A 15,120-nucleotide genomic window follows, 5' to 3' on the forward strand; every position below is an offset into this window, starting at 1 on the left:
TGGATAAAACACCTAAATGTGAGACAGGAATCCATTAAAGTCTGAGGGGAGAGCAAAGGCAGCAACCTCTTTGTTGGCCACAGCAACTTCTTTCTAGACACATCTCCAAAGGCGAGGGAAACAAGAGCAAAATGAACTATTGGGACTTCATCAAAATAAAAAGCTTTTGCACAGCAAAGGAAATAGTTGACAATACCGAAGGCAACCTACAGAATGGAAGAAGGTATTTTCAGATGTCTTATCAGATAAAGGGCTAGTATCCAAAATCCATAAAGAAGTTATCAAACTCAACACCTGAAGAACACATAATCCAATCAAGAAATGGGAAGAAAACATCAAGAACTGTTTTCCCAAAGAAGACATACAAATGGCCAATAGACACATGAAAACACACTTAGCATCACTGGGCATCAGGGAAATCCAAATCAATACCATAATGAGGTACCACCTCACACCAGTCAGAATGGCAAAAATTCACAACTCCAGAAACAACAGGTGTTGGCGAGCATGTGGAGAAAGGGGAACCCTCTTACACTGTTGGCAGGAATGAAAGCTGAGGTAGCCATTCTGGAAAACAGCACAGAGGTTCCTCAAAAAGTTAAGAATAGAGCTACCTATGACCCAGCAACTTCATTACTAGGTATTTACTCAAAGGATACAAACAGTGATTCAAAGGGACACGAATGTTTACAGCAGCAATGTCTACAATAGCCAAACCATGGAAAGAGCCCAGATGTCCACTGACAGATGAATGGACAAAGAAGATGTGGTATAGGGGCACCTGGGTGGCTCAGTGGGTTAAAGCCTCTGCCTTCGGCTCAGGTCATGATCCCGGGGTCCTGGGATTGAGCCCCGCATCGGGCTCTCTGTTCAGCAGGGAGCCTGCTCCCCCCCACCTTTGCCTGCCTCTCTGCCTACTTGTGATCTGTCAAAAAAAAAAAAAAAAAAAAAGAGTATGTGGTGTATACATACAATGGAATATTACTTAGCCATTAAAAAGAATGAAATCTTGCCATTTGCGATGCTGTGGATGGAACTAGAGGGTATTATGCTAAGTGAAATAAGTCAAAGACAAATACCGTATGATTTCTCTCATATGTGGAATTTAAGAAAACAGATGAACATGGGGAAGGGAAGGAAAAATAAAATAAGATGAAAATAGAGAGGGAGGCAAGCCTAAGAGACTCTTAATCATAGGAAACCAACTGAGGGTTGCTGGAGGGGATCTGGGTGGGAGGATGGGGTAACTGGGTGATGGCATGAAGGAGGGCACGTGGTGTAAGAAGCACTGGGTGTTCCATGCTACTGATCAATCACTAAATTCTACCTAAAAAACTAATAATACAGTATATGTCAAATTAAATTAAAGAAAAATAAATACGTAAATACATACACCACCAGTCCCTGGCCCCTTTGGTAGGATAAACTTAGTGCCCCAGAGCCTTTATCATCTGGCTTGGATAATGGGTACATAGTCTTTGTCCTGCTCCTGGGTGGAAGCCCCCGCACCTGCTGCATCTGAACTTTGAGGCCTGGATCTTGTTTCTGAGCTCTTCCAGAGGCATTCGCCCCTTTAGAGGAAGCCCAGGACCTTGACTATCAGGTAGACAAGCTCAAGAGTTCAAATCCAGACTCTGTCACGGGTCAGGTGGGTAATGGTGTCTGAACCTCCATTTCCTCATCTTTGCAAAGGGGTTCATTGCAACCCCACCCCCTACCCCCCAGGGAGGGTTGGGGGATTGAATGAGAGGAAGCCGGGCAGCATTTAGCAAGGTGCTGGCGGATGGGAAAGCTGTCCGGATTACTGTTATTCGTGACTCATGCCCCCAGAGGAAAAGCAAGCCAGTGGAAGGTGTGGGCCCGTCTCAGCGCCCGCCCTTGCAGCCTTCGAATTGGCGAATGAACCCGCGAGAAGAAAGGGAACGCGAGAAACTTACACACGGTTTTCAAAGCACATGGTGGGACCCACGACGTTAGCGGCTCCGCTGCTGATTTTAAAGGCAAAGAAGTTGTCCGGGCAGGGCTTGCTGAGGCCGCACTTGGTCCTCACGACCTCTGTGGAGGGAACAGACCAACCTTGGTGGTCTCAGCGTGGCAAGGGCCTCGGGAGGAGGCAGGGGAGCGGCCCCGGGGAGCAGGCTCCGGACCCTGCGAGAAGCCTCCCCCCCAAGGCGCCTTCCCGACCGACTGCCCAAGGCCGGGAGATTTGCCCCTTCACGCATGCGCAGGGCGCCTCCAGCGCTCCCCGGCGAAGACGCGGGGCACCTGTGTGTCTGACCACCCTCGAGTTTATTTTCAGGGCTTCCAGGACAGCTCTAGTTCCAGCTCAGCGCCTGGCTCTGATTCAGACTCGTGTCCTCTCCTGATGGCCCTCCCAGGGCCAGGCCCTGAGGCCAGAGAGAGGCGGGAACTATATCTGGAACCCCCACACCCAGCTGGGCCCTCCACAGACTCTTTGTGAGCGGGGATCTCCATCACCTGTGTTTTCGGCCCGGCAGGCTCTCATTTATACTAATTCCTGCTGTTGCTGTTTTTTTTTTTTTTTTTTTTTTTTAAAACCACCACCTGACACTTTGGAAAGTACCGTTAGGGAGGCTGGGTAAACATGAAATTAGAGAAAGTTCACCTGCAAAGGGAAAGCCATGATCGGGCAGCGTGTGTCCTCCAGCCCCTGCTCCGCGCCCCGCCGAGCTATGGCAGCACGGGCTTGGAGCGAACCCCCAGGCTTCCTGAGACAAACTGGCAGCCGCCAGGGGCTTGCTGTGTGCTAAGCACCGCGGCAAGCACTTTACATTTATTATCTTGTTAAATCGTGCCGGGAACTCCTATGCCTGGCACACAGTAGGCACTCAATAAACATTCACTGAATGAACGCCTAGGTGGTTGGGCAGGGCTGGGCTCCAGGCTGGGAGAAAGGATGCCATCAGGGTGCTGAGGATCTTGCCAGCCTCTAGGGAGCCTTTCTGTGCCTCAGGGAAAAGTGTCCCTCTGGGGGGGACACAACTCACTGTGCAAGACTTGCCAAGCCCACGCCCAGGTACTCCAGCCAAGCAGGCGGCCCTGGAGGCCTGAGTGGAATGCCTATGGTGGGCTCTCTGCCCTGCCTCCTGCTCCGAGACTCAGTACCCCACCTGATGGGTATAACCAGAACTCAAACCAGGACACTGTCACCAGAATGAGCGCCAGGTGCCGAGACTCCCACAAGGGGCTATTAAGGGCAAAGTGGGTGTCTAGGCTGGCGGCTCCGGTCAAAGAGAGCTGGAGACATGGGGACCGGACCCCTTCCCCCACCTTCTGAAGAGGACCCTTCTCAGGAGGCCTAGTACCTGCCAAAAGGTGGGGATGAAGGCTGAGGATGACACTGGGGAGGGGTCCTACTCTCCTGTGAGCCCTGGGCCCTCACCTCTGGTGGCCTGTCCCCTCATGGAAAGGCCAGGTAACTCCCGAGACCAGACATTCTTACTGATGCTGGAGGGATTGTTCCAGGCCCTGGACCCCACTATAGAGTTTGCCCAGAGCCTAATCAACTGCAGCTAAGTCTGATAAACCTGATGTCAACAAGCTGGCTTAAGCAGGCTTTTCCAGAATTGATTTTCTGACCATCCAGCCTTTACGGTCCAGCTACTGGCTGAAGGGGATGACATCCAGGGGGCTCAGCCACTGGGAGGCAGGGATTTGCTTTCTGGATTTGGGCTGGGGGGCTGCCCCCCAGCTGCCTCAAACCCTGAGACTTCAAGCCCTATGGGAACCCCTAGTGCTGCTGCTGAGGGTATGAAGCAAAGCACTGGGGGGTGGGGAGGAGCAGTCGCGAAATGCAGACTGCTCTTGAATAATCTTCAGTGTGACTTGCCAGAAATCTCTCCCTTTACCTTTGCCAGCTATAAAATGAAGGAGTTGGTTTAGATCAGGGCTGTCGGATAGCTCTTCTCGGAACTGTCAGTGGAGCTACTATTAGGGGCTTAACTGTCAATGTCGACCAGGAGAGCTGGCAGGGGGAAGGCAGCGTGTGTGCCCACATCTGTCATGCCCCAGCAGATGATGCCTGAGTGTGTGTTTGTACCGAGATGCTGTGCTACTCTGTGTCTACTCTAGAATAGGACTCAGGAGGCTTAGGTCAATGGAGTTGCAACTGTGGGTGAATGGTTGGTGTTGATCCATATAGTCTTTGCTCTCTGTAACCCCACAGTGCACGGCGGCCCCTATGCCCTTCTCGGTCAAAATTCTGTTCCTGGAACTATAACCCTCTTCTGTCACTGTTACATTAGGGTGGGGGAAATGGGGGCTTGGAGATGTTGCCTCCTGAAAGGAGCCTTGAGAGGGTGGGTTCTGGGCTAGCCTGGAGTTGAACTCCTGCTCCACTATGTACATCTGTGTTACCTTGGCCAAGAGATTTCACTTCTCTGAGCTTCAGTGTGCCCACCTATAAAATGGGTATAATTAGAGCGCCTACCCGAGGTGGTGAGGATTGCATGAGATGCCTGGAACACTCTGAACACAGAACATAGTCGGCTCTCCATCACTGTACTATCATCATCATCATCATTATAACTGTCCCTCCCTTCCCCCCCTCCACACTTTGGGAGCTGGGGTCTTTCGTTGAAGCCCTGCTTGGACGGCTGCAGTATCCAACATTGGAGGCCTCAGCATTCCCACTTTCCAGTGCCTGACTCTCCAGCTACGGTCTCTTTTGCAGCCCCCCACATTACTGCCTCTAGGCCTTTGCCATTTCCTCCCTAATGCCTTCTCTGATCTCATCCCGTTGGAAGGGGGTAGCCCTCCCGGAGGCCGGAACACTCTGCCCCATCTCTCTTGGCACACTGGGCACTTCTACCCTAAAAGACAACCAGCACCCCCTTCTATATGCTTCTGGGGGCACGTGGAGTGCCCCATATGGCCGTGGGGACTCTGGAACAGGAACTGTGACCCACGCCTGTGGTCGCTGCACAATGACAATAAGCATATCACCCATCTTCAGGGCTCTGGCTCAGTAGGGGGGTCAGAGAGGGGAGGTGGCTGTGCAGGGCTGGGGGCTATGACTAGGGAGGCAATCCAGACTGCAGGGTGGGGTTGCTAGGGAAGGGAGAGCTGAGCCATCTCCATCAGTCTGGATGGCTGAGAGGAGGCCACTACTGACACAGGGCTCCGGGGGCTTCAGAAGGCACCTTGGGGCCATGGGAGGAGAGAGCCGGGCAGATTCTGGACACCAAGATTTTTCTAGGGCCTGCAGGGCTGGGAGGAGAAGCCCTGGAAAATCTCACTCTAAGGCAAAGGCCGGGCTGGGGTGATACTCACCGACCTTCTTGGAGTCCAAATCTGCTAGAGAGAAGACACAATCTGGTTAGCGAGAAAAATGCTTTGGGCGCCCCCTCCTGGACGCTGGAGAGTGGCATTGGCCCGCACCAAGCGTTCTCCTGTGGGAGGACCTCCTGTTGAGGTGAACTCTAGAAGTCCCACCCTGTCCAGGGAGCCCTCCCTCACCTTCCGCTGCCACCCCTTCACTCACACACACACACACACACACACACACACACACACAGCACTTCCTACTCTAACAAAGCATGTTATTAAATGCATAAAATAAAATAGATTAGAATGGAAACCAACTATACATCAATATAATAAAATATTAAAACATAAATTTGTGCTACAATAATCTATGTGATTCTTTATTAGTGCATTAAATAATAAGGTGGGGGGGTGTATGTAGCCAAACTAGGAACCTCTGAAGAAAATGAATATTACCCCTTTCAGTGGCTGAGCATTCATGGTTTTAAATGGCCACTTTCCCACTGGTTACCTGTCCTGTCACCGTAAGTATTTCTTGAGACCCTGGATCATCACTTTTGATTTTGTATATTCTGTAATTAAGTCTGTTTGTCTTTCTGACTCAGACCATGAGCGGGGGCCACATGTTTCTCATTTTGGGGTCCCCGGGACCTAACACAGAATAGTCACTCCATGTTGGTTGGAGGTGTTGATTCATCAGACTTCAGTTCTGGGGTGTACTTTCAAACCCTGTTCTCTTTCTCACTTCAGGCTGGGGCTCTCTCCTCTAGAGGACACCCCTGAGCTCCAGTTCTGCTCAGAGCCTCCTACACTGACCGGGGCCCATCTCTTCCCAGGCTGTCCGCATAGCAAACTCCATCTCTGTAAAAGCACTGCCCTGGGGCTGGGGGCATGGTAGCCTACATGGGTTTATACAATTCATCCTGATGTGGGTGTGAGCCACACCTGACCAGAAGTGGACGAGGTTCTGGGATCTCAGAGACTCCTCTGTGTGGTGACTGGCTTCTCACTGCTGTGAAGCTGTGAGATAGCCTGCGCTGCTAGAGGTTATTGACCATGTCAGTGGAGGTCAGTCCCTAAATCCAAGGAGGACAAATACAGACGCATAAATCCCTTTCCTTTCCTTCCTTCCTTTGAAAGGATTTGGACCTGGGAGACTTGGGCTCCCATTCCTGCTGACCTCTATAGGGGAAATCTGGGCAACTTTCTTCATCTCCCTGAAGCTCCCTGAGCTTCTCCTTTCTTAGATTACACATAAAACCACACAGTGAGGTTGTGTATGAGTCCACTCCACAACCACACCATGGATCACCTCATGGGGCCATTTGTGTAGATTATATGTAAGCAACTGGTATCCCTTACTCATCCATCATCTACCCAGACATCATTCATTCACCCATCCGTCATCTACTCATCCATCCATCTACCCAGCCAGCCAGCCAGCCACCCTCTGCCATCCAACCATCCATCTACCCATCTATCCACCCATTCATCATTCATCCACCCACCCACACATCCATTACCCACCTGCCCACCATCCATCCATCTATACATCTGTCTACCCATTCATAATCTATCCATCCATCCATCCATCTCTCCACCCACCATCTACCAATCCACCCATCCATCAACCATCTATCCATCATCCATCTATCCATCTATCCATCCACTATCTATCCATTCACCTGTCCATTCATCCACCTACATACCCATCCATTCACCCATCCTTCCATCCACCTTCCATCAGTCCACCCATTCATCATTCATCCATCCATCCATTCATTTTTCTTTCATTCATCAAATGTTTACTGAGCATCTGCCCTGCACTGAGTGCTAGAGAAATGGATGTACACAAGATAAAATCCTTGCCTTCAAGAAGGTTACATTCTAGGGGATGGCGATCGAAAACAACCAAGTAGGGGCACCTGGGTGGCTCAGTGGGTTAAGCCGCTGCCTTCGGCTCAGGTCATGATCTCAGGGTCCTGGGATCAAGTCCCGCATCGGGCTCTCTGCTCAGCAGGGAGCCTGCTTCCTCCTCTCTCTGCCTGCCTCTCTAACTACTTGTGATTTCTCTCTGTCAAATAAATAAATAAAATCTTTAAAAAAAAAAAAAAAAAAAAAAAGAAAACAACCAAGTAGACAAATAAACACCCTAATAATGGATGATGGTGAAGCTCTCAAGGAAATAGTCTGACATAGGGGCTAAAGTAGAGGGAGGTGTCATGGCTGCAGCTGGGGTTGTTGGGGAAGGCCTCTCTGAGGAGGTCATATTTGAGCAGAGACCTGAAGTTGGAGAAAAGGGACATTTGTATGAAGAGTGTTTCAGGAAGAGGTGAGAGCAGCCGAGGCTAGATACCACTCAATGCTCAGTTTTGTGTCTCTTGGCTTCCTCCCTTCCTTCCTTCCTTCTTTTCTTCCTCCCTCTGTCCATTTTTCTTGGAATCCCATTTCCAAAATGGCCCTTGAGGCAGGCACATGTTTTGGCCAGGGTCTTGGAACACTTATCTGTTTCCCCATGGGTTCCAGCCTTCCTGGCAGGCTCCACCCCGCCAAAGGCTGGAGTCCCAAAGGCAGCCCAAACTCTGCCATGTCTGGCTGTCTCCTGGGTCACCCACAGATGGAGGGAGGACTATCCTTGGCCCCATCCTGGTCCATAGTCCCTGCCCCAGCAGGGAGCCCCACTCACCCAGCCAACGGGGCAGACGGATAGTTTTCATATTTAAGCTGCTGTAGCTGCGCAAAAAGATCCAAGTGGTGACCAGGGCAAAGATGAGGGCCAGGAGTCGGAGCACACCTGCAAAGCAAGGAGATCCTGCCGTGAAACCCCATCACAAGGCCACATAGCAAGGCTCCTTTTGAGTCCTTATCGAATCCCCACAGTGAGACCATGTCATGAGACCCCACCAGACTGAGGCCCACACCTTGGACCAGGTCAGGGGACCGCGTAGTAGGACCATGTGCGAGTCCATGCAGTGATCAAATGGTGAGACCGTGCTGTAAGGTGACGTGACCACATTTCCCCAAGTGAGTCTACTGGGAGAAAAAGTTAGAAATGAGCCTTCCTGGGCTCCACGTAGCCACCCAGAGACAGACTCTTGAGGGGTGAGGCCTAGGAATCTGCACTCTTATCCAGCACCCCGGGATGAGGCCTGAGTGTGTGGCAGCAAAGCAGGAGGCAGGTTCTGCAGCAGACAGCCCGCTCGGGGAGCCCTGCCACAGGAGTCAGGAAGGCTGTGGCCAGTGCTCTGGACAGCCAGTGCTGCTGTGTGACCTCCAGCCGAAGCTCAGCCTCTCTGGGCAGGAGTGCCTCAGTCATAGGGTGGACATGGTTCAACAGCCTTGCTTCCGAGCCCTGAGCTCGCTGGGAGTGATGTGATAGTTGTCTCTAGTAGGCAGCCTCCAAGGTGGCTTGGGGCTAGGGCTGGTCCCTCACATTTTCCATCACTCCTCCTGAAAGCTGCCACAAATAACCACACAATGCTATCATACAACATACACTGGCCTTGCTGACATGGCTTCCTTGGCCTCACAGCCTGACTGCTTCTGTACCAGTGGGGAGCAAACCCCCACCCAGAACAGACACCCAGAGCTCCCAGTCTCACTCCCTTCCCCCACCCTCCCATGAGGGCCAGAGGCAGGCGCCACTATACCTCCTAGCTCAGGGACTCTGGTGGCCCCATTGCCATCAAGCCACACTCTCTAGGTCCGTCCCTGACCTCCGTGTGGCCCTGAATTTAGCTCTGGGGTCTTGTGTTAGCCTCTCACTAGTAGGGCTGGAGGAGAAGGCCCCTGGATCCTGTGGGGCACGGCTCAGGGCTGTGGGAGGTCCCTCATCTTCTGGGCCCCAGTGTGGCCTGGAGGCACCCAGAATTCTCCCTGGGCATCAGCTCACATGATACAGACTTTTGTTGGAGGCAGTGGGCCAACAGCTTTCACGTACATAGTTATCTCAGTTCATCCTCATGGTAAATGTACGAGTTGGATGCTACTGATCATTACCATTTTGCAGATGAGGAAACAGGCTCAGGGAGATGGTTGGTTAGCTCAGATGTGGCGTTTGAAGGGAAGGGAAGTGTGCTGACTCTAAAACTTGTGCTCTGAACTTCCTCACAGCTATTTGGGAATATAAATGAATTGTGTCCATTTCTTCCTTGGTGCCTCAGTCTACCTTTCTGTACAGAGGGTATAGCATGAGAACATGGATGAGAAGGCAAAGGCTGCTCTTTGTGCCCAGCCCTGTGGTATGAAGTTTCTAGAACAGCCCTCCTTGAGCCCTCACTTCCTTCTAGGGTTAGGTATCTCCAAAATAGGGAGAGTCCCTGTGATCCCAGCCTGGAGGGGCCATGATGGCAAAGCTTATCTGGCCCTTCAGCCTCTGGGCAGCAAATTGCCTTTTCCCCTCTTTCAGGCTTACCCCTGGATGGGTTTCCTCCTAGAGTTCGTCTGGTCTGAACATTTGAGAGCATGGGATGCCAAACAACCTCTGAGTCCAGGGACTGGCTGCATTCCTGATAGGAAAAATGATTCCTAAACCAGTATCAGACCTTGAGACTTTGAATCCTTGGAACATGGCCCCTACCTGATCTTCTCATCTTGTCCAGGTGAGGAGCAGCTTGGGGTCAGCGTTAGCCTATGGAGAGAAGGAAATCAAATTGGAAACTGGCACTTGGGGTATGAAAACGAATAAGGTAGATGCTTAGGGATGAGTATCTCTGACTTTCGGATTGGTTCCTCACCATCTGTCTTCTGTTCACTCTCTGCCTCCACCTCTCCTTCACTTTTGCCCCTAGAATTTTATATTCTATTCAACATGTCTTTTTTGAGTGCAGAGATTGGCAGGTAGAGGAAGTTGTAGTCTGCCAGCCACTGTCTCTTGGAGGATTGATTTATTCATCCATCCATCCATCCATCCTTCCATCCGTCCATCCTTCTGTCCCTCCAGCCAGCTGAGAGACATTGAGCTAGCTGGCTCCAGCAAAACCATCAGGAAACAGCAGCTCGAGTGATTTCTGCCAAAGTGCCAAGGGGAAGAGTAACGAGAACGCTCACATTACGGGTGAGTTTGCGCAGGTGCTATTCACGCAGTTCTCTCCTTTCGTCCTCGCAAGTAGGTAAGCCAAGACTCACCGTGGTTAAGCCCAGGGTTATTCAGCTTGTAAGGGTCACAGCCAGAATCTGGAGTAAGTCTCCACTGCCCAATCGCCACAGGGTCCCACTCCCAGGGCCCTTTGAGCCAGAGGAGAGTTGAAACTGGAGTTCCCTGCCTTCTTGAGCCCCAGGCCCCAGCTTTCACCTGTGTCACCTGCCCAGGTGCTGGGCAGTTCCCAGTGATTCAGCGGCTGTGAAGACCCCCAGGGGGTCTGTAGAAACCTAGGGGAGGGGAGGGCAGGGCTGGTGGTAACTGTTCTAAGTCTCTGAACCCCCACAGCCAGCTGGAGGGGCTCTGACTACAAGGAATTGCTCCCAGGACTCTTCCTGCCCCCTCCCCACTCCAGAATCTTCTTTATCCTAAGAATCCATCCCAACAAACTTGGTCTCCAAAGCCCTACCACCAAGGCCACAGATAAGAGACAGGAGGCCATTCAAGCAGTTCCCTGGAACACTCCCTGATATTTAAACAAAAGCAAGGGCAAATCTACATTTCTTTTTGATAAGTATGAAAGTGTTCCCACCCACTCAGACCTGCCTTTTAGGTCCTTCCGGCGAGAAAGGTGAGCCCGTGCCTGACTCCGCCCACAGAGGTTTTATAGAACTTTAACTTCCTGAAATTCAAATGATCACCTCACCCCCTGCCACCTTTTTTTTTTTTTTTTTCCCGATACAAGAGTATATTATGCTTTTGAGTATTCCTGGAATCTGACCTACAGTCTGGGAGCCCAGGCCCCCAGATGATGCTGAAGGACGTTCTGTGGGATCCGCATGTGTGGGGACCCAGGAGAGCTCGGGGCCAGACAGGAGGGAAGGATGGAACAGGGTCAGGTGGTTGGGGACGCACAGGTGACGAGATACACGTTGATATTCATAGAGAGCAGGCGGGAGACGGAACTTGGAGAGACAAAGGACAAGGGGCAGAGATAATAGAGAGGGACACAGAGGAGGAAAACACATAAAGGAGCAGAGGGAAGAGCAAATACTCAGGACATGCATTTACCCAGACTCAGAGGGAGAAGAAGTGCCATTCAGAGAGAGAGACAAGAGAGATGGGACAGAGAGAGAGAGGCTGGGACGCATACCTGGGCAGGGGGCTAGCTTCTCGTTGTCCTGCCCATGCCAAGCACGGATTCTGGCTTCAGGGCTTGGGGGTGGGGAGGGCGGTGAGTCTGATGTCCCTCCTGGCTGAGTCCCCGACCGTCCCCTCAGCACCTGCAGGGCTCTCCAGTCTCCTGAGCTCCCCGCCCGCTCACCTGGCCAGCTCACCCTGCCAGCCCATGGGTGCTCAGGAGGCTCTAGCTCCACACTCCTGGGCTCTGGGACCGGGTCTGCTGGGGGTGGGGAGGGAGGGAGAAAGGCACTTGGGACCGGTCTGTGGGGTGGGGCGAGAATTCCCTCCGTAACCACCCAAACCCCAGAGTTTCTTTCTTACTTGTTGCTGCGAGAACGTCTGTCACAACCTGTTCTTCAGGTTACGGAGCTGTGGGGCAAAGGCATGGGGAGAAAGGTCTGACTGTCCTTGCACACATATGATGACCCCAGGGTAGTATGTGGTCACAGGGCTGGCGGTGGTGGGAGGGTGGAAAGGAGGGGACGGAGCTGGAGGAGTAGGGAGGGGAAGGCGGAACCCATGGTCCTCCCTCACTGTCCTGAGCCTCTCCCTCTGTCCTGCCCCTCCCCTGCGACCCCTTCGGATTTCTGGCTGCATGTCTGGCTCTGTGCGTAAGCCGCAAGCGTGCTTTCCTTTTCCATGGCAGGCCTGGTTTCCTGCAGGCCCCGTACAAGGCTGAGCACAGAGGAGGTGCTCCATGAAGATCAAGGGCCTGAATGAACTGGATTCTTCCACAGCCCTGAAAGGTTAGGGCAATGAAACGACCGTGTAGAGAAGGAAGCTGAAGTTCAGAGAAGGCAACTGACTTCTCTAAGGCCACTCAGCAACTTGTGGATTTAATTTCTGAAGCAGTCTCTGAGCGATCACAGGAAGGCAGGCTGTGTATGAGACAGGGGATAGGCCTGTGAGCAAGACATGCCTGGGTGGCTCAGTCTGCTTTCAGCTCATGTCACGATCCCAGGATCCTGGGATCGAGCCCACTTAGGACTCCCTGCTCAGCAGGGAGCCCGCTTCTCCTGCTCCCACTGCTGCTCCCACTGCTTGTACTCTCGGTCAAATAAATAAAATCCGTAAAAAAAACAAAACAAAACAAAAATACATGCTCGGGGCATCCCTGAGCCTTTGTCCTGTTGCTCCCTGTCTGTCTCTTTGCTTGGAAAACTCCTACTTATACTTCAGGTCTCAGTGTAGAAGTTGCTTCCTCTGGGAAGCTTTTCCTGACCCCTCCAAATCAGGGCTAATGCCTACCTGTGGTCCTGGATGAGGGGACCCCCATCAAGGCCCCCCATCCTGTCAAGAGGAGCTGGTAACAAGGTGATTTCTCTGTCTTTGGTTTAGAACGGGGCATGGGACCCATGCAAGGCCAATCAGAGTTTTTCCCTGGACAGATCTGGGAAACCAGGGGGTGGGGAGATGGGGGGGGAGAAGGGGTGGGGAGTGGGGGGGGGGTTGAGAAGCTGTTTTTTCCCTGGTGACTCTAAGTTGGACATCTGTGAGTCTGGGGCTGCTGGAGCCCCTTTCTCGGCTACTCTAACATCCTGCCAGAGGACGAAAATGCCAGGCTGAGCATGGGGCAGCCCTCATGGCCTTGGTCTTGAGAGGGTCGGGGAGGAAGGAGCAATGATGTCAGGAAAGAGGACGGACTTCAGCTCCATCAGAGAGACCTGCGCTCGTCACTCAGTACTTGTGTGTTTTGGGGCACACCTCTCAGGGCGCCGGCTTCCTCCTCTATGAGGGTGATGCCATCTACTTGTCCTGAAAGGGGTGTCAGGCAGGGAGGCCGCCTGTCTACAAGGACTCTGCCAGCTGATGACGTCCACCCCAACCCTCCTCCCTGTGGGCAGGACCCATTCACCCCGGCTGCTTCCTGCTAGCAACACCTTGCCAGGATTCCTATCCGGATGTTTGCTCTTCCAACGCAACTAAAATGCCATCACAGCCTGTTTGTGACATTTCTTAATGGTCCTATAAGAGATGGGACATCAGCTTCTTCCTGTTTCCTGGAGTCTTCTCTACTCAGGTACCTTTGAGCTCACCATGACCTGTCCCAGAGCCAAGATGAATGGAGGACGGATTACTCTCTTTCCAGGCTAGGAGGATGGAGGAAAGCACCTTGATGAAGAAATAAATAGGTATTTCTCCTGCTTAAGTCTGGTCTCTGGTCGCTAAGGCCCCCAGGATACAGGCCAAAGTATCTCATGTGCTTATAAGGCCTCACATGATTTAAACGCTGGCATGAGATGGACCTTGCCGCCCTCATCATCTGCGGTCCCCACTCCTCCTTCTCCAGATGCTCAGAGCAGCCCCGAGCGAGGCTCTCTCCCTCGCCAGCTTTGCACATGCTGTTCTGTTCTGTATGGGCATTGCTCTTCTAGGACTCATCCCCTCAGGCAACTGCTCCTTGGCCTTGGGTCACTGCTCCTTGGCCTCGGGTCCTAACCCAAGCAGCCCTTTGTCCTTGGAAAGACAGAATTCAGAAGCTGTTTCTTAGCTCATCATAAGGATCCAGGTTCAACCCATGTTCACTTCTGAATCAGCCCTAAGCCACAGCTGAAATGGAAAGAGCTCCGTGAACACGCTCTGCATTTCCCCCCACTTGGGCATCAGCCACAGGTTCAACTGTGTTCTCCATGTGGCAGCTCGTTTCTAAGGAGGCGTGAACTGGCGGCCCTATCCCGAGCTTGGAGAAATCAGGTTGTAATTAGCAACAACCGTAGCTGGCCAGCTGCCCTCGTATTGGCTTTGGCCCTTCAGGCTTTCCAGCACCTGCTGGCTATCAGGTTTCTTACTCTCTGCCCAGAGCCACACCTCGAAGGACCGCCCGAGTTCCAGAGCAGAACCGCAAACTCACTTTTTTGCTAATAATAAAAATAATAAATTATCAAGAAAATGATTAAACCAGCTACCCTTTATTGAGGGCTTACCTTGCGGATGGAGTTAGGCTAAGAATTTTACACATATATCTTGCCGAATCCCCTGGCAATCCCATGGGTTGGATCCTACTGTTTCCCCTTCTCCGAGGAGGACGCCGAGGCCTGGAGGGGGTGGGTGAGCGGTCTCACGGCTGTGGGAGCAGAGCTGAGAGCCACACCACCAGCTGCGGACAGCAGGGAGGTGACTGCATGGCGGCTGGCGGGCCTGAGGCTGAGCTACGCTCACCAAATTCCAACAAGGAAGAGCACTGGGTCTGAGGGAGTTCCGTGTGCCTAGGAGTAAGGCTTGACTCAGAGTAGGTACTTTAATTGGAACTCAAAGGATAATTCTATATCAAGGAAGGGTCTTATATCCAGGCCGTGAGGGCTCAAGTTTTCCTTCATGCGAGCAATAGAAACTTCAGGGCAAGGGTGGCACAGATGAGCATTTGGGCAGCTACTCTGTGACCCCCAACCACGGCAGAAAAAATGAAGTCAGCACAGAGCCTTTTCTGGTGAAGAGCAGAAGAGGGCTCAGACACTTTCCGCCCAGCATCTTGGGACTGGCACGTGAGATGTGTTATCCTTAAAGTGGGGACTTCTCAGTGCGGAGTAGGGCCAGGGGGACTTGGAGACAAGTCTGAGACAGACCAAGGTCAT

General features: G+C 52.2%; 1 protein-coding gene across 4 annotated transcripts in view; it reads right to left on the minus strand.

The window, feature by feature from the left end:
* The window catches only part of FAM3D (FAM3 metabolism regulating signaling molecule D), a 27,608-nt gene extending 15,602 nt beyond the window's left edge, over positions 1 to 12,006 (minus strand). The window contains exons 1-5 of one of the 4 annotated variants that reach the window (XM_059161351.1): positions 11,870 to 12,006; positions 9,866 to 9,916; positions 7,973 to 8,080; positions 5,293 to 5,316; positions 1,938 to 2,055 (exon numbers count right to left, since the gene is read on the minus strand). In XM_059161351.1, the coding sequence (XP_059017334.1) occupies positions 1,938 to 2,055; positions 5,293 to 5,316; positions 7,973 to 8,080; positions 9,866 to 9,878 (263 nt within the window). In that variant the 5' untranslated portion in view covers positions 9,879 to 9,916; positions 11,870 to 12,006. Of the gene's footprint in view, positions 1 to 1,937; positions 2,056 to 5,292; positions 5,317 to 7,972; positions 8,081 to 9,865; positions 9,917 to 11,519; positions 11,765 to 11,869 lie in introns of those variants that run through there. The other 3 variants (XM_059161350.1, XM_059161352.1, XM_059161349.1) reach the window with 3 other exon arrangements.
* Positions 12,007 to 15,120: the final 3,114 nt, after the last annotated feature.

The sequence above is a fragment of the Mustela lutreola genome, chromosome 2, assembly GCF_030435805.1.
Source record: "Mustela lutreola isolate mMusLut2 chromosome 2, mMusLut2.pri, whole genome shotgun sequence".
Taxonomy (NCBI): Eukaryota; Metazoa; Chordata; class Mammalia; order Carnivora; family Mustelidae; genus Mustela; species Mustela lutreola.